We start from the raw sequence: 24625 nt of genomic DNA, 5'->3' as shown, positions 1-24625 counted from the left end.
CTATTTACATAGCTGTGGCAATAACAGCTCCTCACAGATGTACTATGCAAAGACCCAGGAACACCTAGCAAGCTTTGGCCCATGGAGCCAGAGGAACCCTTAGTTTCCTTTCTGGCTCCACATCTTTTTAAGTTTTCTTTTTATCCAAGCATTGAAGAATCCTGGCTTTGCGTCACTGATGACTTTTGTTAAGTGCCCAGTATGTAACTTTTTGTTCTTAGCATGACCCATGTGGCTGTCCTCTGTCGTGTATGAGCTCCTCAGAGTCAGTAGTTCCTGCCCTCCTCTGGGATCCTAGTGCTGGGCATTTAGCACTTTCTCAGTAAATACTCACGAGTCATTTTCTCTTTTTAAAAACAAAAGTTTTAAAAAACATGAAATGCTGTAGTATAGAGGGGTGGTAATGAAGACAACACTGTACTGAATGCAAATGATACTAACTGATACAGCCACAGACTCCAGAGACTCCTAGCATGCATCCAGTCATCCCATACATGTGAAAATATAAGGATTAGAAAATCATCACGTGGGGAACACCTGGCAGTCCTGCAGTCTCTCTTGCTTCAACAGAGTTCACATGGAATAGCCCTGAGGACACTCTGTCTTCCAGCCTCTTAAACACCTTTGTCTCCTCTCCTGTCCCATCCTCCAGGACCATCTTCTCACCTGTCTCCTGCTTTTAGAAACCAGTCATCATATTTTGTAGTAAGCTCCTTATTGTCAGTGAGTCCTAACATCCCAGATCCCTTAGACTTATTCCAGCAAGGATGAGGCCATTGATAAGCAGGTCAGTTTGCCTGCCTCTCTCTGGCTTTTCTTTCAGCCATGATGATGCTACTCTGGAGGGTAGATTGGGTGGGCCACTACTTCTTTGAGTAGGCGGAGAAGCACAGGAGCACGGAGCATCTCTTGATGATGCAAAACCAGTGTGGAGGCTACACCCTCCTCCAGCACGTGCAGACCCCATCTCAGGATGAACGGGGCAGGACGCTGAGCCACGGAAGTCGCTGTGGTCTAAAACAAGTTCTTTTGGCTCCTTGTGCCCTGGGCTTTGCCCCACACACCTGTTTCTGTGACTTCCTGGACGGGAGGCACAGCTCACCAGGAGGATTAGTGGAGAGGGGACGCTTACTTGACCTCTGAGGGACCAGCCATGTGCCTTCTCCAAAGGCGCACCACCCAGCACAACTAGATGTCTCCTTTGAGGGCCCTCTGCATGCCCTGGGGCAGCTTGTTACCACCTGGAGCCCCCTCCCAAGCCTCAGAGCAAGTGGAAAAGAACACTTTTTGCAGGGGGAAAAAAAAGAGAGCTTGTAGTGTCTCTGCCCTTGTACACTCTACTTTCTAGTGGTGTCATTTTACAATTGCTAAGTATCTATTTTAAGACAGACATAAATCTAGTTCATCTGTTGATATTCTAGATGAGCACCTCAGAGGAGTCTGATGAAATGCCAATGCCAGATTCTGAAAGTGTGTTTGTCATCCCTGGAAGTGTCCTCCTGTGGCGAATAGCTCCGCGACCTCCAAACTCCGCCCAGGTGAGCCCAGCCTTGTGAATGGGGCCGTACTCTTTATGTCCAGCCCTGACTGGGGCCCTTTCCCAGGTAGCACCCAGATGTATCTTGGCTGTCCCCTACTGGCTCCTGTGTGCTGCTTTGCCTCCTCACTGGAGGTCCAGCCATCTGTCTCAGCTCAAGTCAGGGTGGAAGAGGTGCTGGGAAGCACTTCATTAGGGTTTCTAAAATAGTTACTTGGGGTAAGACCATCCTCTTTACATACAAACTGACTCAACTGAGTCAGGATCAAACCTCCAGACCCAGCAAAGAATGCTTATAAAGAAGACTAAAGGAAATACGGATTTTACTTAAGAGTAGATAAGAGTATTTACTCTGTGAGGCTCACTGTAAGATTGCTGTGAGGCGAATATCTACAGTCAGTACAGATTGTGGTAGAAGAATCTAGACATGTTCTGAAAAAGGCTAACCATCACAACCACCAAAGGGAGGGTCACTGTCTGATCATACTGCTCTTTTTCGTGCTTCCATTTTTGCCATGCCTTGGCAGGTGTTCATTTGATCAATTTTTTTCTTTTCAGATGTATAATTTTACTAGCTTTACAATGGTTTTGAATGAAATAGACAAAGAAATGGAGAGTGTGATTCCTAAGACAGACTGCAGGCTGCGACCAGACATCAGAGCCATGGAGAACGGAGAGATAGGTGAGGAGCAGCGGTTGCCAGAGCTGTTCTTCGGCTAGTGGTTCCTTTCATTCTTGGTCATTGTCACCATCCTTGGGATGCTGGCAACTTTAGTCTCTCTTAGAGATTTTTAAGTTTGAATTCAGTAACTTTTGTTTTAAATTTGAAAATCTGTGCTCAACCTTTTTAGCTTAAATTCATTGCTTCAGTAGTATCCCCTGGTACTTCAGTACACTTCATATGACCAAAAGCAGACCTTAAATGTCAGAAGGAAACTTAGCATCTTTATCTTTAAACTGTGTTCTGTTTTCTTCTCTTTTTATTCCAGAATTCACGTTACCTTGTCAGCCTCTAGAGGATATCACTTCCTTTTGATTACTTACAACATTTTTAATCTTAGTTTAAATTTCTTTTAACTCAGTGGTACTCAGAGGGGTTATTCCTCCCAGGAAATATGTGGCACTATCTGGAGACTTTGGTTACAACTAGGGATAGTGGCATCTGAAAACAGGGCTACTGCTAAATAAATGTCCTGTCATGTACATGTCAGCCTCCAACAAAAAGGAATCATCCCATTCAATATGCCAGTAGTACTAAGGTTGAGACCCTGTCGTAATAAATACTCTGATTCTCTCCAGTGATATAAAGCAATGATATGTTGGAAGAGTGTTTGAATTTCTTATGAATATCATCTGAGGGAATTCTACGGGGTATAACTAAGAATTTAGAATAATTTCACATTTATTCAATTTTTCCATCTGAGTTTTCATTGATGCATAGGTTTTTTGGCATTAAGAATAAGCAGGTTCTTTTTGGAAAATGTGGAGGCTTTTTAAGGGCATTGGCTGTCCAAAAAGATCATGGCATCTCAAATGCCAGCTTTACCTTTTACTAGCCTGGGTATGTGTCAGAATTTTAATTCAGTGTTGATATGGTGTTTGTGTTCCAGTACAAAACAAGAAAATGCTAGTGTGTGGGGATAGTTAGTCTCCATAGTTTCTGTGCTTAGTATTGTGTCTGGCATTCTCTGAATAAATGTTTTTCATCGTCCTTGTTTAGATCAAGCTAGTGAAGAAAAAAAACGGCTTGAGGAAAAACAAAGAGCAGCTCGCAAAAACAGATCCAAGTCAGAAGAGGACTGGAAGACGAGGTGCGTGCCCTGTTCAGTGTGGCTGAGCCCTTGGGTAGGCTGTTGTATGTGGGTGATGCAAGGATTTCAAACACTTGAACCACAGAGCAAGGGCCTCTACAACATACGCCCTGTTGACTTGTTCCAGGACTAAGAGAAATACTATTTTCAATGACTCCTAAATATTAAATCCAAGAGCTGTGTATATGACAACAAAAAATGACTATTGAGAAAATAGAAGTTAAAATATTCCCACATAGCTATTGTAGATAAGGTCAGTTAAGCAAATTTACCTTTCTTTCTTATCCAGCAAACCCTGTCCCTTCCTTATTGAAGAAGGAAAGTAAAACCCACAACTACAGATTTTGGCATGGAGATACGTCCATACCCATTTCCTCATAGATGAGTCAGTTACAGGATCATTTGCATAGGGCATGTATTGTAATATTTAGAGAATGCATTTACTTTCCAAACATGAGATTCAGCATGTGATGGAAGTAGGATTTGTAAAGTAACATCTTGGATTCCATTCAGGAGTAGAAGTGGACAATAGAATTGCTGACTTAAATCAGAAGTTGCTGATTAGTCACTTATATTAATAGAATCACTTGTAAATTAGCATTAAAACATTTTTACATTTTTATCACATAATAGAAACTGTTGTCCCATGATTCAGTTACTAAATAAATTTTAAAACCAACATGGGCATGATTTTGCATCTCAATAAATATTATTTGGTTGTCCTTTCATATCCTAGAGAGACACAATTTTTGGAAGTAGAAATGATCTTACACTAGGTTTTGGCCTTTTGTGTTAGCATAAAAATCTTTTTTTTGCTTTTTTTGTAAATGAACTCATGGAGAGTCTACAGGTATAAAACCCAGGCAAACAGAACTGCTTTGGTAGAACAGGGGTGATTGGCCAGGCCTGGGCTGCTTCTTGCCTTTCCTACCCACACATACTCCAGGGTCTCTGGAGCTCTGCACACCAGCGTGAAAACTGCTGCTATAGAAATCCCTTCCTAGTGAAGGCAGCAGTGTTGTATGTCGTTTAATGTAGGCCCCTCCTCAAGGGCACATGACTTAGTAAGAAACAGACCGATGACTGCAGCCTCCACCTTCATTAAACTTTTCTATGAAAGCCACTTTTTGAAAAGATTTGATATTTTATCCTTCTTTCTAGTCTCTTCTACAGAAAGCCCCATCTTTGGCTATATTTCTAATAACTCCGTTTTTTCCTGGTCACATTCTAAAGTCTATACTATAAACAAAAAGTTCACTAAGAATATTTCCATTTGGATAAAAGGCTTAATATTCAGAAAGCATAGATGTTTGGCCAACTCAGAAAAAAACTGAAAATAAAAGCTAGAACTGTGTTTTGTGAGCTGTCATTTAACAATAATCTGGAAAATTTGGTTAAATGGGCATTTACTGTGTAATCCTTCAGAGAACCTAATAGAAGGCATTTTTCTTTTCTTAGGACTTTTGTTATTGCTGTAATGATAATAGGAAAATTATGGATTTACTTCACTGAGCAATTTATTTGGAAAGAATAGAAACTTTTCATAAATGCTACTAAATCCTGTTTTAGGAAATGTTACAAAAATTGAACCTTTTCTTTTCTGTACTGGAGTTTGAACTCAGAGTCTTGAGCTTGTTAGGAGGTGCTGTACTGCCAGAGCCATGCCCCAGCCCATAATTGAACCTTTTAAGCAAGTCATTTTGCATTTCCATTACCTACAGCAAGCTAGTACTATGAAAAATGCATGTCATGTATTTTAAAGGGCAAGAAAATTATTTAGGGCAGCTCTTATTAGAATTAGGACAGGTTATGATGTTAAAAGCTAGAGTACCCTAAGAATCTATGTTAACAGTGAGGAAATTGAAACCCAGGAAGATTAGAACTGACTTTATTTCTGTGGATTATGTAGTAGATTAAAAACATCATGGTCTTTAACCTAAGTTTGCTGTCTTTACTAGCTTGAGCTGCTAGCTGCTGTGTAACTGCTCTGCTATTCAGCTCTTCAGCTATAAAATGGAGCTCTGAGTGGGGGCATGCCTAAACGAGGCACCATACATGTTGGCATATGTTGTGGAAGCTTATTTCCATATGTTCGTTCCTTATTTCTGATTGTTTAACAGAATGCATTCTAGTGGAAGATTAGGAGTAGGGTCAAAAGAGAAACTGATTAAACTGGTTGTTTCTAACAACCCTATTAGAAGATCCTATTTCTGTTAAGTAGTACTGCATTTCTAACTGCTGTTGATCATACCCTTTTACCTATCATGACCCCTTTTGGAATACTGTTCTGTATACATGTTCCCTAAACAGAAAAACACTATCATTTCTTCAGGGTTTCTTTGGGAATCCCTGTCAGAGAGTGCAGTAAATTGCCACAGTAGGAAAGTAATGCTAGTGAAGCACCAGATTCCTTGTGATTTTGAACCTTTTCCCCTGTATTAGTATATATTCAGTGAACAAGCAAGGGATTTCACTCTAACATTTCCATACATGCACACAATGTACTCGGACCATATTGACCCCCTCCTTTGCTCTTTCAACAGGTGGTTCCATCAAGGTCCTAATCCCTACAATGGAGCACAGGACTGGATTTACTCTGGCAGCTACTGGGACAGAAACTACTTCAATTTGCCTGACATTTATTAAAATGTAGACAAGTCAGGATGTTTGACTAATCTACAAATAAGTCTTAAAACCTGTTTTAAAATTTTTTCCTTGGTTTCTACTCATCTTTAAAAAAAACTCATAAACTTGCATTTTACCCCACAAGGTATAGCATATGGTAATATTGATGATGAAAGTCTTATAAAAAATGTGTAATTTTGCTGTCCACACATATTTGGAATACTGTTTTATAGAGAGTAAGAGAGACTGCTGGAAAAGATGCTTTTTCTGGTTGCTGTTGCCATGTTTACTGGAGGTTTATACCTAAATGTAACTTTAGCCTTATGGAATTATATAGTAATCCCAAATCAAGTTATTTTGAGTATTTTGATGCTGTCATGCTTCAATGTTTTAGATGTAACTTTGAAATGTTAAGGATTCTCCTGCACAACATCTTATGTGCTCAAATGTAGAGATTTGTCATTTGTAAAGACTAAATTGACAAGATGGCGTTTATTCATACTAATCCTCTCAATTTTACCCCTTCTTACCTCCACAAGGAAAAAAAAAAAGCCTGGAAATTCAAAGTAGGTAGTCCCAATTTGAAAATTCTAAAAAATTAATCTTATTTTAGTGCTCTGAGTTTACTTTTACAATTTTCTGTGATTAGCTAAAATGTTTAAATTATATGTTTGAACTGAAAATATGTATAAAATAAAATCTAGCAATTCACAGAAATGTCATAGAAATAGATTTTAATCACTATCATTACATAATGACCTTTTTAAATGCTTCAACTTCCAGTGGCAAGTGCCACCAGAGAAATTAAGCAGCATTCATGTATTACAAGTATCAGACTATATAAAAGGAGGTCTTGTGCATTTCAGTTTGCAAGATACCTGGGTACTTTATATATGAGACCTACTGTACAGTAGCTTTACCCCTTTAATTGGGGTACATTAATCTTATAGTATTTATCCACCCAAACCCCAGACTGAGATATTGCTCCAAGGGGCCTTAGGTAGCTGCCAGTAAATTATTTTAATTGCTGTCTTGAAGTGTTATAATCTACCTGATGCTAAATAAAGGTTGTAGAATGTTCCCCAAAAAAGTGTGACTTCTTTAAAAATTTCAAATACACTAATGCTACTTAATACTATCCTGAATTGTCAAAGGTATCCTTTCAAAGAAGTGTAATGATTCTTACCATTCCTGGGGCCAAAGAGAGAAGCAGCTACTAAGCGTGTACAGTGGTGAGTGGGTACTCAGTTAAGAGGTGCTGCTGCTTTCATTCAGTGTGAATTTAAAATACAGAATTAATCAAGTAGGAATACCTGGGTGAGAAACTTGTGACTAGATCTGTTAAAAGTGAGAATGGGTTTAAAAAATGTATATATTAAACTTGGAAGATGCTCTTGCTTCACAATTCTGGACAGAGTCAAGGTGTTTTTTTCTACCTCCTAAATTATAAAAATAAGAGTACAAGGTTTTATGCTTGCAGGAAGTTTATTGAAATATTATGCTTGGTGGTAGACTCCACCTTGAATGTTGACTCAAAACAGCCTCATTTTCATCATCTGTTAGGAATAACAAATATTGAATTTAAATACCATGAAACTGAATGTGTGAAATAAATGCAAGATCAGAAATGCAAGGTCTAGCCTCCTATTCTGTTACTAAGCTCTTAACTAATCAGTTATCTATGCTTTTATACTAAAATACCGAAGCATTTCATGGGGAAAATAGTCATATTGACATAGGAGACTAGCTCCTTCTCATACTCAGCCGTTAGAGTACATCCAAGTCTGAGCACTGTAAAGGTGACTATGAAGAAGGGCCTGGATCAGTACCTTTTTTTTTTCTTGCACGCTAAGACTCAAACCCAGGACCTTGTGCATGATACAGGTAATGTATCACTGAGCTACGTTCCCCATCCCTACACACTTAATACTTTGCACACTGTAAGGTAATTTTGGCTGTCTCCTCAGCTTTCTCTAGCCACACACTGTGAAGGAGGGGCTCACACAGGGCTTGGTATTAAGTACTAGTTGAATGAAAAATTGAAACTGTTTTATGTACAGTCGGCTGTCTCTAGCTCATCTGTTTCCAACCTGAGCGTTCCATATATAATGAGCACTTCTCTCTCACCTTGCTCTCCAGTTGTTCGCTGCTCTCATCATCTCCTCCCCATTTCTTAAACTTACAACTCAATTAGCCTGCCCTTTAAAAAAAAAAAAATCCATCCCCTTTTAGTCTATCTCATATTCAAGGGCAACTGGGTTGTTTGGTTTATCAGTTGAGCATTTTTAGTAATTAGGTGTTTGGAGATAATAACCACATCAAATTAATTTTACCCCAACTCATTGTATTCAGTTTTTAAAAATATATCTAGGTCAGTAAATCAAAATGCTGAAACTCCAAGTGTGTTAGGTACATATCGGTAGGTAAGATTTACCTACCATTTTAAGTTTCTGCTCTGCGGACATGGGCAGAGGTCACAGTGATCTCTCCAGCAATACCATAACTTCCAAAGGGAGTGCGCTTGTCACCAGATCCTGAACCCTTTAGAGCTACATCTTCTACTGGGAACGCAACGGAAAGAAAAACTGGGCTTTGTGGTCTGGGGACATCTTGTCCACTTGTAGGAGGACTAGCATTCTGGGAATTTAGGGTATGTTTCTGGAATTTGGGGTCTGCAGGAACAGCAATGGGTACTTGTACTGCAGCATATCTCTTCAAGGCATCTGACTGGGAGACAACAGCATGTCCAGGAAGAGGTTTCCAATCCTGGGCTTCCTGAACATTTGAGCCTACTAAAATAAAAGGTGGGGCACTGGTCTTCTTGCTGTCGTCCATCATCACATAAGTTGGAGAAGTAACTTTCGGTGGATTCTGCAGAAACTGTGGATCCTTAGAATTAGATAAATAGAGGGTTGCTTGGGGGAAAGGCCCAGGTGCAGGTGGCGGTGATGGGCGACTTTGTTGATTCATATCAGTAAGACAATAAAGGGTCCACATGTTAGAATATGGTGGTGGTTGTCCTGCTTCGCTTGTTGCTAGTGCTATAAAAAAAAAAATTTGCAGGCATTAACAGTTTGGTCTCTGTATCAGGCACTATGCACAATAATGTGTTTGTAAATCTTTTTTTCCAACATATAAACAAACAGCTATAGTAATATGTGCCATAAAGCATGCTATAGAGAGGGCTAGATAAATTGTGTCTGGTAATGTGGAAAAGCAATTTTATGCAGTTGAAGAACAGTGTTGTGATAGCAAGCGGCAGGGACATTAGAGTTGTGGCTGAAAGAGCAATCTCATTCTAAGTTGCTGTTTCCAGATTCTTAAACTCTAGACATGGCTTCTATAGGGTGCTCCAAAAACAACACCATTAACAAAACTTTTGGCTTTACCAAAAATCTAACTTGAGTGTGTGAAGCCATTGAAAAATATGTTAGTACATCTGCATAGTCATTTTTCTTTAAAGAATCAGGTTGTCTGGTCCAGCAGCTCATGTCTATAATCCCAGCTACTTAGGACGTGGCGATCAGAGGACTGTAGTTTGAGGGTCCAGGTAAAAAGTTTGCCAGACTCCATCCCAACCTGGATGTGCATCCTGCTAGTGGGAAATGCAAACAGGATTGTGGTTCAGGCTAGCCCAGGGAGAAAAGCAAGGAGGAAAAAAAAAAAAAAAAAAAGGTCAGGTACTAGCTACAATTTTGATCACTTAATCAAATATCCCTGGCCTTTCACAGGTACCGTCATCTCGCACTACACATATAGTGTATCCCCTCATCTAGGTCTCAGAACCCTGAGAGCACCCTTTTTAGGAAAGGCTTAAAATCATAGGCCCAAAGTGGCAGTGATGGGCTGGTTGGTCCTTTTAGAACAGAAAGATCTAAGAGTGCCATCTATGACTTACACCAAGGAACCTATAATACCAAGTGTGACTTGCCAAATGAATACAGTACTATCTTGGAGAGTTGAGTCCCAGAAGATGGGACCTCACGGCCCAAATGTGCTAAGTTCATCTTTTGAACACTGGGCCATCTATCCCTGGTGTAGTCTGTCTTCCCCAGAAAAGAACACTATGCACATGATTAAGCTGATTTGTTTTCAATAGCTTTAGATAACTTTTTTCAAGCGTATTAAAAAATAGCCAGATCTTCAATCTTTTCAAATGAGAGTTAGAAAATCTCAGTTTTCTTGGTAATTGTCCTCTAGTGATGAGGACCTAGTGTACTTCAGCAGCAGTTAAGCACCTGAAAACAATGACTTGGTCTGAAGTGCTGCTTTGCCACAAGGATAATGACAGCACCACAGGCTGCATTCTGGTGCTGCCCCTCTGCCTTTTCAGCCTGTGCCAAATCCAAAGTCACACTGCCAGACAGAATTTTATCTTTGCTAAACACCTGCTTTGGTAACACTTCCGTATTATCCTAGTTTGAGTCAGAGTTAAGAGTTTCTGCAAAAGGAATGGGGGTGGGGCTTGACTTATGCCCCTTCCACATCTAAAGAGAGAAGGGTCCCTGCAAGTGTCCAGATGGGATGGGGGGGTGGGCAGACCAAATGCCATAATTAGATTGAGACAGAGGTCATTTCATGTCTGTGTCACAGGAAAACATGAGTTCAGCAGCTAAGAAATCAGCTTGAATTTGGTATTGTCTAGAGGAACTGATAGGACGCCAATCATATAAACTGCATCCACTGTTGCTTAAGTGCCTGGCCATTCATTCTTCCTGCTGCTGCTATCTCCATGCTCTCCTGTGTGCCAGTAGTTCAACCTGACCTTTCCTCTCTCCATCCAGCCATGAAGCTGCTCCCTCAGCTGCAGGAAGTTCACAGGCAATTTCAGTGTTTGACCCTGAACCCCAACCCCTGTTGCAGAGCTTTCCTGACTCAGTGCGAAAGCAGTCAAACACACCACCATTTCTTTCATGTTTTAAATGCCATGGCCCATGTAAATACAGTGCTGTAGTTCAATTTTACAATCCACAAGCGAGAAATTTCAAAGCATCATCCCTAGTTAAGTTTTGCAATATGAGTATTTGTATTACATGACATTTTAAAATCTAAGAACAGGCTCAATATTGTTCAAAACATACGTCCAAAATAACACAAAAGTGTTAATGATCACACTTTGAGGACATCATGTTAAAATCACTCATAATGAAATCTCAAATACAACACAGCCTTTAAATAAGCTTGGCATTTAAAAGACTATTGAACACAGACTGACCAGTCTTCAGGGAGTCTACCTAAATGGTTTCCTGAAATATGGATGTCACCTGAAAAACTGTGTATCTGTGTACATATCTAATTTTCTTACCTGGATTCATCAAACCTGTTCAGGTGCTGCGTCCCCTTCTGGTTCAATTTCTGGTTCAGTGAGACCTTCTGGCACAGGAGGGAAGGGGCCACTAGATGACTTTTCAGCTCCCCCTAGGTACACTGCTTCAGGTTTGCCCTCTGTCTCCTGGGGTGCAGAGTTCTCCCCCAACTCCTCCTGCTCAGTATTGTCAGGGTTTATGGTAATGATCTCCACTTCAAGGTGCAGAGATTTTTCAGAGCCTACATTGATAAAGCCCTCTGCATCCAGGGGTTCTGCATATACTTCGGGCTGACCGCCTAAGGAGGTGTTGGAGAGCAGAACTGTAGCTTCTGCCTCCAAATGTACCGAGGACTTGTGTTCTGCATTCCCCTCTAACTGTACAATTTTTACAGACTCTACAGATTTTTTAGACGAGTCTGAGGCCGTTTTGTATACTACAGGTTCGGGACTAATTGGTGGTGACTGCTCATTTTCTTTAAGACAAGCAACTTGGTCAGTAAAAGGGATAACTATGTGTCCTGGTATCTGCTCGACATAGACAACTCCTTCAGCGACAGGCGCATCATTATATATAGATGATATACGTACAGCTGATGTAACCTGCATATCATCCTGCAAAGGGGCCTCGGGAGCTTGATCATAAGCAGGAGGTTGTTGTTCACCCTGCAAGGGAGCTGAGGAAGCCGTTGATGGTTCAGCCTTTTGCTCGTTAGGTTTAGGACCCACATCTACCTGCACAGATGTTTGGCTCACAACCTGCATTTCCACCACCACTCCAGAATACGCGAGAGGTGCAGACACCCCAACTTCTTCAGCAATCTCTGAGCTCAGCACAGCCTTGATAACAGCAGGCATACTTGTTGCCACGTCCACCATTAAAACGTCAGATGGATCAGAATGAGTAGATGGAACATTACCTAACATCTGAGCAGCAAACTGAGCTGGGTCAGCTGGGACATAGGCAAACTCTGCTGAGACAGGTGCTGGAGGTGGTGATGCGGGTGGGGTGGTAGTTTTAGGTGTAATTGGTTTGGAAGGAGGACCCCGAACTCCTTCAGTTGTCCCCTCAGACTGTGGGAGCTCAGCATGAACTGATGGAAACTGGGTGGTTTTGTTGCTATATTGTAGTCTCGCTATATTGTCTTCCTCAGTGTCTGTGGATTTTTCCATCCGTGTAGGTTCTTGGGAAACTACAGGTGTTCCTTCTGGTGGTTTTACACTTTCTCGTTTCTCCTCCAGTGTCATTCCTTCTGACCATTTCTCTACTAAAAAGAATAGCCAGATAGATCAATCAGCAAATATTCCTCAAAGTACTTTAAAGAAAGCAAGGGTTGGTTGGGTATTCAAATGCCAAAATACATATATTTGTGCTTTATTTTCCAGTGTCTCTGATTTAATGTGTATTATGAAACTTTCCTGTTCTTATCAACTTAAGGCTTTCAGTTCAGTTCCTTAGAAATAAGTGAACATAAACGATTGAAAAGATGCAGGAAAGGTGCCAGAACCTCATAAACTTTAGTGTAGACAGCCTAAAATACATTCCTTATTTGTTTAAATATGAATGGACAATATGTATAATCAACTATAAAAATACAGCATTAACAATAGAATTTGTGTACAATGAACTCAGTAATTACTATGAACATTAAAAATGAGTAATTCAAAATACTTGGAATTGAAATTGGGCCAATGATTAGCAGCATACGCCCAAGCCCAAAATCCAAGAATATCTAGGATCAGTTAAAAAAAAGTTAAAAGGGTAACTCATTTGGGGATCTAGACAGATTTCTCTTTTTTTGGGGGGGGGGGTGTAGGTGCTGGGGATGGCACCCAGGGCCTCCTGTAGAGCATGTGCTGTACAACTGAGCTATACCCCCAGACCCAGGACTTGGTCTTCTTGATTCTTCAAAAGAGGTTGCTACCTCTTTCCCCACCTCTGTTGAAAGGTGAAAGTGGAAACTGAATGTAATTAGGCTTTGGAGGATCAGAGGTGGTAAGTGGTGGTGAATTATCACTTGCCACTCTGAAGGAGAAACCAGTCCTCTTCACCAAGTGGTGAAAGAGATCAGAATTAGTAACTTCAAGTTCCACACAATATGGTGACAAGGGAGAAAGAAGTAAAAAATGGAAGACTATTGTAGGGAAAAGAACTCAAATTCCTTTCCAGTCACTTTTCAATCAAGGTGAAGAATCTAATGTTCTTCCAGAAGGATCCTAGAATATTACTCTAGTGGAAAGGACAGAAGCTGTGCTACCAGGAAGATCTAAGTTCAGATTCTATCAATTTAATATTTAGAAATTTAGAAGTTATTAATCATTCCCAAGTCTCAGATTTCTCTTAAGATGTAATGATGTCACCTACCTTATGAAGTTGTCCGAACTGACAAAATATGTGTCTAAACCAAAAGTTACTCCGTAACTATTAATGACATTCCTTCCTTCTTTCTTTTCCTAGCCTATAGGAAGTAGTGGGACTTAAGAGATAGACTCTTTTGCTTAAAATATCACCCAAGCTTTAGATCTGATTTTAATGATTTAGATTGATGAAGGAATTCTTCTTAGAAGACTGAGAAATGAAGGACCTATGTAATCAACCTGTACAGCTGCTTTGGAAATAGGCATGTGTTGGGGGATGGCACAATGATGGCCCTGGATAGAGCCAGGCACCACCATAAAGACAGTTCCAGAAAATGCAAGGAAAGAACAAGATGACAGAAGTGACAAGTTTACTCTCATGTCCAGTTCTTTTTTTTCTTCCCTCCTCCATACCCTAAGTGTGCATGAAATTTTGAAGACACTGGGGAGATGAGTAAACATTTCACATCCCAAGAAGAGGCCTAGCAAAAATGGTATTCTTTCTAGGACAGATCTCAGAAAGAAAGTAAATTCAACTAAAACAAATGATGTGTGTTAGGCATGTTCTTATCTCCATACGTACAGGGAGCATGTAGTAATGCTCCTGAGTAGTAAAAAAGTGGTGGGAATAAGGTGGGAGAGCACAATGTCCCTGGACCACTGAGCATTCTTATGAAACATATGCTATATCTGCTGTCTGGGAGATGGATAGGCACCAGTGCCCTAGGGGATGTCAGTCAGTACTTGCCCATCACCAGCTTCTAATACGTGGTACTGTCTTTAGAATGACCTTGCCTCACACTGAAAAGACAAAGGCTAGCACAAGGGTCAGTTGACTCAGTCTTCAAAGAATGGCTCATTTACACAACTCGCAAGTCATTGAAAGCCTGGGAGAACCTCCTCCATCCTTAAGACCAATAGACCGAATATAGGGTATTATAGGTACCACCTCCATATTGAAGACTGAGACCCACATAAGGGAAGCTCTACTTAGATGAAAGAGAAGATGCCAGCTGTTATATCTACATTTTTACTGTGGAAAACTGAACCACCATGCAGCCACATTTACTCAGAACTCCCACAAGAACAGCAACTGGGGAATTAAACCAATCAGATGAGAAGTCACTCAAGGGAGAAAATGCCCTACCAAGTGGGACTCTTGTTATGCCTTTATATCCCCAGATAGTTCCTTCTTTAGCACAGAGTAATACTTTTCCTGGATATAGGTGGACTTATGCAGTCTCTATGATAGGGCCTAAGTTAACAGATATTGTTTGTCCAGTTAGAAACCACTTAGAATGGCTATAAAAGACAAATGAGCCAAATTGATATTAGACAGTAATGATGAACTGTCTGCATCTTGGTCATACCTTCATGTTATCTGTATCTCCCCAATAAACAAGATCAGGCAGTGTTCATTTCTATTCTACTGCCTAAGGAGCAATCTGTTTATACAACCATACCATGAGCTTGCTTTCAGATAATCTGTATACTGTCCATGTCCTCTATACCTTTAATTATCTGAAAAGCAGCCATATGTCCTGTTTGAATCAAAACTATGGATGCCCATAAATTTTTATGTCTGTTCATTTTCAGTCTGAGATTTAGGTATTAACATCCCTAGACCAAAATCCACATTTGTTTAAGTCTACTTGCTAAATTAAATGGTGGATACATTCTTCAGTAACAAACTCAAAAGCTACTATATAGTTACCTCCACCACTTTCTCACCTCCACTGACTTTCTCACCATTCTCAATCACAGCAAGCCTGCACATTTCAAATATGGCTCCAGGTTTAGAAGACACAAAAATACTAAGATAATAACCTTGACTGCCTGGGAAACCAGGCTCATGATTTGGGAAGGATGTTCTTGCACTGGTCTGTATGTGCTACTGGTGGTAAGCAAGTCCAAGACCTGTTAGAAGGAAGCAGGCAAACTAGACAATAAAATATTCCTGAACCAGGGTGCCTCAGTTCTCTATCCTCTCAAATGCTGAGTTTTGCTTTTCTTAATTTTGCTTTCTCTATTGGGTGCCTTGTTCACGAAGAGCCATACCCTCATGACTTTTACATTTTCTTCAATCTTACTCCTAATTTCTTCATACTATAGGTAGGTTATCTATTAACACTATGAAAATGGTAGACGGCTCACCAGATCTTACCTTTTCTTTCTCCACAATCATTCCAAAATATTGGTCAACCAATATAGTAAAAACTATTTCATGATTTCCCACACTGGCCAGAAGTCTCCATTTTACCTCTTCACAAAATTCTGTGAAAAGCTTTTTCTTGTCATTCTTCTAGATGCATACACCTGTCTTTGGGATTTGACCATTAAATCCTCTTGTTTATAATCATCTCATATTTTTTATCTGAACTTTGCCTTGTCTAATCTCTCCTCCTTTGACTTTTTCATTGCTCCTCTATCAACTCAGTTTCATGTTGTCACGTTCACAGAAGATAAGCATTTACACATATACACACAAAACACAACTTTCTCCTAAGCAAATATATGCCATTATGTCATAGTGTCCAAGATATGTAAGAAGAGACCACTGTTCTGTAAGAAACTTATCTAGTCATACATACTCTTGCAGCAGAAAGTATGGTCAGAAGAAAGTATGATCTTCAGATTGGACTGCAGGTAACCATTAGGGTTGGGGAGATGAGGTTAACCCATTAGGGTTAACCTCTTTAAAAAGGTATTTCAAGAAGAGTGTGTATACAAGTTGAATATCCCATACCTGAAATGCCTGAAACCTTACGGGTTTCAGATTTCAGAGTCTTTTGGATTTTGGAATATTTGTATAGACTTTATTCATTGACTATCTTTAATCTGAAAATCTGAAATTTGAAATGTTCTGAAATATGAAACTTTCTGAGTGTTGCTCATTTTGGATTTCAGAGTTTCAGATTCGGGATGCCTATACTAACTAAAATATCTCACTGTAATTTAAGTCTTCATTACTATGAAATGCAATTTTGTTGAAATTGACCATACATCCCTAATTTTTAGGCATATTGGAAGGGGTCTGAGTCATAGTTTATACACACTGTTCTGTTATTGGCTTCTAGGCATTCATGTACTTTCATTGGGTCAAGTGGTTTGCAAAAGATGTTTTGCCTTCTTTGAAGATATAGATCCCTCCAAAACATCAGTCCCTGGATTTAAAAAAAAACTGATTTAATAAAAATGAAGCACCAGTGTGATTTTTGATACCTAAAACAGTAGTGTAATTTAAAGAGAAAATATCACTTGGCATCACTTTTTTGGGAGTTATGGGGTTTTTGAGTGGCAAGGCCTTAAGCTTGCTAGGGAAGAGTCTACCATTTAAGCCACATTCCCAGACCTTTTTGCTTTAGTTATTTTTCAGATAAGGTCTTGGATTTTTTTCCTGGCCAATCCCAGTCCACAATTCTCCTACCTAAGCCTTCTACCTTGCTGGGATTGCAAAACACGTACCATCATGCCTGGCTTGTTCTTTGAAACAGGGTCTTGCTAACATTTTTATTTTTTTGGCTGGGGCTGGCGTTGAACCATGATCCTCCTACCTCTCCCTCCCAAGTAAACATCATTCTTGGTGAATGTAGGCTAGCAATTATTTCATAACTTACAGCCAACTTTAATGAAACTACCACCACTTGGGTGGGGACTTACCTTTAATTTGATGAAATTGTTTAACCAGATCTCTTATATCCAGAGAACTATTTCCTGAAGCAATAAATACAGGAAATCAGATACATAAAATTCCCAATTTAAAATTCTTTTTCAAAGCAAATATGTAAAAGAATAACAAACCTTCTCTAAACATAATAAGTTCTTTAAAGTAAACTGCTGCAAACTGAGTGATGTTTGTTGGGTTGGTTTTGAGAATGGCTCTGCTAACTCCCTCTAGCAGAGTCTTGAGGCCATAAGGTACGACAAGTCTGGGCTTTGAAGAAATCATTTTGGCAGGATGTCTGTAATTTTAACTATAATGAAGAAAAATAATGTCTTACACATAATATATTAGTATTCCATTAAAGTATTTCTTACAAGTTAACTTTTCCAAAACCAAATCTATCGCCTATTAAAACTATTAGGTTAAATTTAATCTCTAGGTATTCATTCCAATAAAATGGAATAATTCTTGATAGTAAAACAAGACCTAAAAACCTACTATGAATCACTTCTTATGTGCAGATGATCTATACAGTACTATTAAAAGAAATTTATTGGGTTCTGCCAGGACACTCCCAGGATGATACTAAAAACAAAACCTGCTTCTTTAAAATCCAGTGAATACTTTGTAAAGTAACATTTTATGAAAGATAAACTCATGATACACCCATTTCCAAACAACAGTCCATACAGGCAGGAACTTATCTGTTTAGTGTTTCAATATATATTCCCAATCACAATGCTCATTTTTATGCACTTTTTGCTTCATATTCATTTTATTGTTAACATCAGAGTAAGTTATCTGCAGTATTATTGCCACCCACCATCACATGCACGTCTTTTTCTCATATCCTCCTTTTCCTTCTGCCCTCATTTTCCCATCTCCCCCTCCTCCTGCTTTCTGGCGTTTAATTGGTATCAGGAGTATTAACTAGTCTAGCCTGAAGTTCTCAGAGGTGCAAAGGTTTTCAATCCTAAACAGTATGTTTGTGTATGTGTGTGTGTACTGATACATGATTCATTGTAAATACACAATATTAAGAGAAAATTATGCCAGGAAAACCAGGATGAAGCTACAGGTGAGGTTAGCATCCCAATGTAAACAATATGTCCTTCACTTTGATAAGAGTGGGTAGCAAATCCGTTACTGAGGTACCAAGCAGCCATCACAAAACAGGAAACTGGTGGTTAAATGATTCAGGCTTGTTGAGGTAAAAACAACAAACCAGTTGCTTTGGGGAAAATCACAGCTATTCTGGACACTGAGACCCACGAGAAATTTCTCCCAAGGGTCCTTGTAAAGACCATACTGTGACATAATGAACCATACCCTTAACATGTCCCTACAGTAGTAACGAGTTTCATGGGGCTGAGTGACACAATTTAGTTACAGCAATTATACCAAGGACCAACTTCTAATAAAAAGCAACTAATATGTCATAGCAAAATCCTGAATATTTAAAAATACATTCCAACTTCCCAAAGGCTATGACAAAGTGAATCTGTATAGGCCAAAGCAAACCCTCTGAGGTATAATTAAGTGCACTGAATTCCTTAATGAAAACGCACTATTAGTGTAGCGCATTAATCTGTAGTTTCACTATCTTAAAAAAAAAAAGTAATGCAGTTTTGGCAAGCCCACGTGCTAAATGCTAAAGGACACAGGCAGTGAAAATATATGTATGAATACATAGATATCCATATATGTATCAGTACATACATATGTTAAGGTTATATTTTTATATATATTTGAAGTATTCTAGTGTGAGTAGATGGGTTGTTTTAAAAGCGGCTACTAGTAGGCAGAATGGCCTAATAAAGTACCCTTTCTGTAGGCAATTAGCAGTGCCACCAACTCTTCTAAGAGCCGTGAAGTCCCCGACACCCCACCCCCACCACCTTGCCAGTTCTCACCGTCCCCATTCTCATCTGCAAACACGTGGGAACCAGGGATGCTGAACATCCTACATGGCTGTCCTCTACAAAGAACTGTCCCGTGCGCTCCAAGCGCAGTCACACCAGCTGTTAAATACTGCCACAAATGCCGATATGGAGGGCTGCGTTAACAGTCACGGCTTAGTGGCTGTCTCCTCTCACGGACACTTGTCAAAGGCGAACAAAAAAAACCCGGCTGTCAACGCCATTTACCCACTACCGTCGGCGAGCTAACGCCTGGAGCAAGGGACAGTCAAACGCCCGCCAACGCGCGCACCACGCCCTCGCCCTCCACCTCGGCGGGGTCTGGGGGCTCCCTCGGGTGTGTGCTTGCTTCGCTCTTTGGTTATGTTTGGGGGAGGTGATAGTGAAACACGGGGGCCCGGCGCGTCCACTTGAGGAGGAAGGCGGCGGCGACGCCAAGACCCCGAGCTTGGCCACACCGGGATGCGGCCGTCCCGTCTCGGCTCCTCGCACAGGCCTCCCACCCGGAGGGACTCCTGCAGCTCGGTCCACTTCTCCCTTCTCCCAGCGCGCGAAACGCTGGGTGGGACTAACTGCCTCTGGGGCGCAGGCCGGGCCTTTTCCCCAGCCTCGCCCCACCTTTTGCTCTCCGGCTACGCTAGAACAGAGCTTCCTCGTTGCCCCCTCGCCGGCGGCTCCTGTGAGACAGGCCTGCCGGAGGGCTTATTTATACCCTTGGAGGCGTCACGGTGTACGTCACAAAGTTCCGCCCCTCGTGGGAGGCCCCGACCGCTGCGGGTAGGGCGGGGCCACGGCGACCCCAGCCAATGGGGAGCTGAAAGGGGCAAAAGCCGGAACTCGGGAGGGCGAGGGACCCTTGCTTCGCCTTTTGCGAGAGGATACATCGCGCGTGGGAAAAGTAGCGTTTCCAAACCGTCAGGAGCAGGTCCAGGCCACTGCTTCTCCATCTTTGGTCGCTAGATCTAAAATAAGAGCTAGTTTGGAAGAAAAGAGAAATATATTTATGGCAGTTCTACCTGGCCACCTCTCTTTTCCATATCTGATTCCTTGCCTCTAAAAATTACTATCTTGGTCACCTTTTCGAAGAATGATTTCTGTCCCGGGATACACACAAGAACTGGTTAAAAAAAAAAAAAAAGAGCGAGTAATTGAGTAATTGTATGCAACAGCACTTTTCCTCTGGAGAAAAACTCGCTGTGGAATGAGTTTGGCGTTAGTCCTAAAACTTGTTTCTCCATAATTATAGCAGTAACGTCAGCTCAGATTACCAAATTAGTGTTGCCCCATTTAAAAATACCCACTCTGCTCTTTCACCCATCAGGCCATATTTTTGCTGGGCACACGGTAATGATTTATCGGATTCCCAGCAGCTTTCATTGTAATCCATCCTTAAAAGTTTAAAAAGCAACAAAAACCGCCGCAAAATCAACAGTTAAATAATAACATCAAGGTATACCTGACAATCCTTATCTTAATTTCAGGAAAAATGAAGGCTTCCAGAGCACTTTGTAATAAAAGGCAATGTTAAAACTTCTGTCTACATCCAGGCTACAGATAGCATTTTCTGGGGCAATTTATTCATTAATTTAATAATTATCCATGTACGTGCCAAATAAACTTTTTCTTGTGAAGATTGTACATTTAAAAGGGAGAAATTCCCCTTAATAGGTCTGCAGATGGTGAAGTTTTTCATCATTTGCCTCCAACCCACTGTGGTAGTGTAAATAAATGATGAGCTCACATGATTTCTGATGGTTTGGCTCATCATTTTTAACTGTCAAGGTGTAATGAACTGAGCTGCTGAAACCCTAAGCACAAATATTACAGATCCCATTCATGGTTGTGTAGCCTAACCTTGGTAGGTCACCCTGAACACCTATTAAGAGTTAAGTACTATGGAAATAGCTGGAACTCAGAAGGGAGGCCTTTACTTTTTTCACTTTTTCAAGGTCTGTTCTATTTCAGTCACTCTGAAATTCAAATTGTTACAATTAAAAACATTTAACAATTTTCAAACCATTGCCCATTTACTGCTTTGATTTCTTGGCCTAATGATTTGATGGGCCTTCACAATCTTGTCCTTTTCATCTAAAATGCAGATCTACCTTGTTTTCTACTTCCCCTCCCCACATCCAAAGTCCTTACCCTACAGCAGCACAAAATTCTTGGTGAGGACTATGCCTCTTTTCTCACCATCTTGCTCATACTTAATTCTGGGCTCTTGAACACATACACCTATGCTTTTGGATCAGGACCAAAACCGGAGTCACCTCCAACCATCATGTTCAGCTGATTGCAACCTTCTTATCCTTTAAAGCACACTATATAAGGGAGCTTATCCTTGCTATGTGATTCTGGTCTTGTTAGACACTTCTTCTAGATTTACTAAGTATATAACAAAAGATGACATCTAGAACATTTGTTCTCCAACCCAGACCACCTGCACTGGAATCATCCCAGGAGCGTTAAAGATGCCTTCCCAGGTCTTACCTAGAACCTGCTGCATCATCAGCTTCTAAGAAGAGGGCTAATCTGCAAAACATGAAAATTGACATCCTCTGGCCTGTGGGAAGAGCAATGTAATGCTACCACAAGGAGACAGAGCTCAACCTCTTCCTGGTTTTCACAAGAAAGCCAGTTACACTGTGCTCTTGGCAACTATTGCTCATCTGATGGAAGAGAAGCCACACCTGCTATGAACCAACGTACTTTCTTGCTCCTATTGTCCTTTTCATTCTGCATTTCCTCTTTCTAGTTTCTACATCATCTGCCTCTCCTACATATTTTCTTATGATGATTTGTTCAATGAGTCTCTTTCTACAAAAATACATCACTCATGGAAACCAAAACAGTACATCGTGATGGCATGAATGTATGTCTTTGTAAATATAAAGCCATATTTGAATACTTGCCACCACAAGTTGCCTAAAAAAATCAATTTGAAAAGTTTATACAACAAAGTGCCTGTGTGTGTGTTTAAAAAAAAAAACCCAGATATGCACTGGCAGAAATATAAAAATGCAAATTCAATAAATAATTGACTTACACAATCATGATAATAAATATTCTACTTTTCTCTGCACCTGAAAGTTGTAATTCTTTACTCAGTGGAAGACTTAGCTGTCATGCACTAAAATAAAAAAGATAACTAACCCAATAAAGGTAAAATCTTATATTAACCAGCAAGGTATACATTACATAATAATTATTAGACCATGCCTGCAAGTCTGCCAAATTATAAAAAATGTGTTCAGCATACATAAAATATACATTAGAGAGTTTTCTCATCATAAGCACAATCTAATACAAAAATATATTTGACATTTATAAACTAGAAGATCAATTTGAGAGCCTCCAAAACAGGAAAGGGGAAAGAGTGATGACAGCATAAAAAAGCACACATGGATGCAAACAGTTCTACTTAAGTCATTATTTTCTTCAGCTGCAGGGAAAAGAGCAGTTTACACCAAACCAAGTTGTCAGCAGATCACAGTCAGTTCACAGGTGGGCGAGTCAAAGCACGCAGGCCAGATAATTGCTATGAATTACTCAACTAAGTGTACCCAGATTTCAGTCAGCCTGACGGCACAGAGTATGCACACTGTGGTTTAGCTATGTTACAGTGTCTAGAATCTCCACCTGCTTACTCTCATGGTCTACTGCCATGTCAACTCAGATGTGCCACAGGGGTTTTCTGAACTAAGGATGGAAAAGGCTGTTTTTAGATAGAGCTACACTTTTACTAGCAAAGAAAACCTACAGGATGGTCTTGCAAATCTATCTGGTTAAATAAAAGCCAAATACATACTTATTTGAAATCCTGAAATCTTTATGGAGAAATAAAAACAATTGTTAAAGCAACTAGTGCACAATTTTTTTAAAATTTAAAACCCAAGATTCTGCATAATCTTTGAACATGGAATAAGTAGTTTGAAAGATATTTAAACTGAAAATTCAAGTAAGAATGACTGAAGCAAGAACTTCATGATTCAGAAGGTCCACACATTAAAGTGTGCCACACCTATTATAGAAGAAAATGTTAATAGCCATGTTTTAAGGATTCATACTGTTCTTCCCTTCAGTCATCAGGATTCCAATATTTTTGCACACTATTTTCTTCAGAAAAATTTTCTCTTCTTGGCTTCTGAATGTATGGTACCAGTCTTTTCTCTTTTGTGAGTCTGTAAAATCCTACAAAATTTGCATCATGCAGCCTATGAGGATAAACACTGGCTTTGGAAAGAGTCCACTCAAAAGCAGTCAGTAACAGAGATGAGGAGACATCAAGATAGATTAGCCAAAGTCAGTTTTGATTTCAAAAAAATCATTGCTGGGTGCCAGTGGCTCATGCCTGTATTCTAGCTACTCAGGAGGCAGAGACCAGGAGGATCATGGTTCGAAGCCAGCCCGGGGAAATAGTTCGCAAGACCCTATCTCGAAAAATCCTATCACAAAAAATTTGGGCTGGTGGAGTGGCTCAAGGTGTAGGTCCTAGTTCAAAAGCCTTCCAGTATGCAAAAAAAATAATCATTTCCTCAAATTAAGATTAAGATATTAAGATGCTTTGTGTTTTGGGGGGGATCAAACTCAGGGCCTTGCACATGCTAGGCAAGTGCTATACCACTGAGAAATACTCCCCACCCCGCACAACAAGATTAAATCATATTAAATTTGCCAACATTCCAGCTTTTCTCACATTTTATTTTATAAATATTAAAATATGAACATTGCATGAGATCATGCTTCAGTCAATAGGCTAACTCTAAAATGACGCCCTTTAGCTCAATTAAAGAACAACAACAAAAAACTAACCTAAAGATTGAACCAAATTATGGCAAAGATTCTTCAAAGTGACTGAGGTATTTAGATCATTCAAATCCACAGCTGTGTAGTAATGGGCATGGAGGTAAATCAAATATCTATAACAATTATCAATGAAGGATTAAAGAAGTAACTTTCAACTCCTTTTACAATAGCTAATAACCTGAGCTAAGGGGGAAATGATTAAATCCTGGCAATAGCCGAGAAAATACTTTACTATCAAATATTTTGAGGCACAAACCTACATTCATTTAAGAATATCCTTTTCAAGTAATTTGTTAAAAGATTTCCAAAAGTTGGTCATTAGATAATTTTCACAAAGGAAAACTCCTAAAATGTAGGTGTTCTTTATCTAATCTGTAGATGGGGCGTTCTATCTAATAGATGAGCAAAAAACACAGTTATACTTTTGATTGTAAAGTTATGCTCCTTCTTGGTTGGATTTCAGAATGAACAGTTTGTAGAGACTTGGGGATGAGTATTTCTGATGACACAACTTCAGCTGAAGACCATTTGTTCTTTTAATAAGTAAAGCATGGAATTCTGGGTTATTAACATGTATCTTTTTTTTAACAATAAAATAAT

The 24625-nt window shown here is 39.9% G+C and overlaps 2 protein-coding genes across 10 annotated transcripts in view; one reads left to right on the top strand and one right to left on the bottom strand.

Annotated features, from left to right (window-relative positions):
* The window catches only part of Osbpl1a (oxysterol binding protein like 1A), a 202072-nt gene extending 194466 nt beyond the window's left edge, over positions 1–7606 (top strand). For 5 of the 7 annotated variants that reach the window (XM_020169704.2, XM_074070186.1, XM_020169705.2 and 2 more), the window contains 4 exons: positions 1422–1538; positions 2096–2219; positions 3258–3348; positions 5892–7383. In XM_020169704.2, the coding sequence (XP_020025293.1) occupies positions 1422–1538; positions 2096–2219; positions 3258–3348; positions 5892–5994 (435 nt within the window). In that variant the 3' untranslated portion in view covers positions 5995–7383. Of the gene's footprint in view, positions 1–1421; positions 1539–2095; positions 2220–3257; positions 3349–5891 lie in introns of all 7 variants that reach the window. The other 2 variants (XM_020169703.2, XM_020169702.2) reach the window with 1 other exon arrangement.
* Positions 7607–8883: 1277 nt separating this feature from the next.
* On the bottom strand, positions 8884–24408 carry Cabyr (calcium binding tyrosine phosphorylation regulated). 3 transcript variants are annotated; one of them, XM_074070196.1, is made up of 5 exons: positions 19214–24408; positions 17438–17610; positions 17297–17350; positions 11279–12546; positions 8884–9014 (listed from the first exon to the last, which is right to left on the bottom strand). In XM_074070196.1, the coding sequence occupies exons 2-4, from the start codon at positions 17583–17585 to the stop codon at positions 11288–11290; spliced, it is 1461 nt and encodes a 486-aa protein (XP_073926297.1). In that variant the 5' UTR covers positions 17586–17610; positions 19214–24408; the 3' UTR covers positions 8884–9014; positions 11279–11287. The 3 variants fall into 3 exon arrangements, with proteins under 3 accessions (XP_073926297.1, XP_073926299.1, XP_073926298.1); XM_074070198.1 differs by having other exon boundaries at positions 19838–24408; XM_074070197.1 differs by having other exon boundaries at positions 21710–24408.
* Positions 24409–24625: the final 217 nt, after the last annotated feature.

This window comes from Castor canadensis, chromosome 4, assembly GCF_047511655.1.
Source record: "Castor canadensis chromosome 4, mCasCan1.hap1v2, whole genome shotgun sequence".
Lineage (NCBI taxonomy): Eukaryota > Metazoa > Chordata > Mammalia > Rodentia > Castoridae > Castor > Castor canadensis.
The sequence above is the reverse complement of the archived record's forward strand: the minus strand, read 5'-3'. Positions and strand labels throughout refer to the sequence as shown.

What these genes read in the sequence shown, in the direction of transcription:
- Cabyr (XM_074070196.1), bottom strand. Translation starts at nt 17,585, where the DNA reads ATGATTTCTTCAAAGCCCAGACTTGTCGTACCTTATGGCCTCAAGACT. An exon ending in ACTTATTATGTTTAGAGAAG is followed by an intron (nt 17,351 to 17,437) that starts GTTTGTTATTCT and finishes TTATTGCTTCAG; the next exon opens with GAAATAGTTCTCTGGATATA. An exon ending in ACAATTTCATCAAATTAAAG is followed by an intron (nt 12,547 to 17,296) that starts GTAAGTCCCCAC and finishes TATTCTTTTTAG; the next exon opens with TAGAGAAATGGTCAGAAGGA.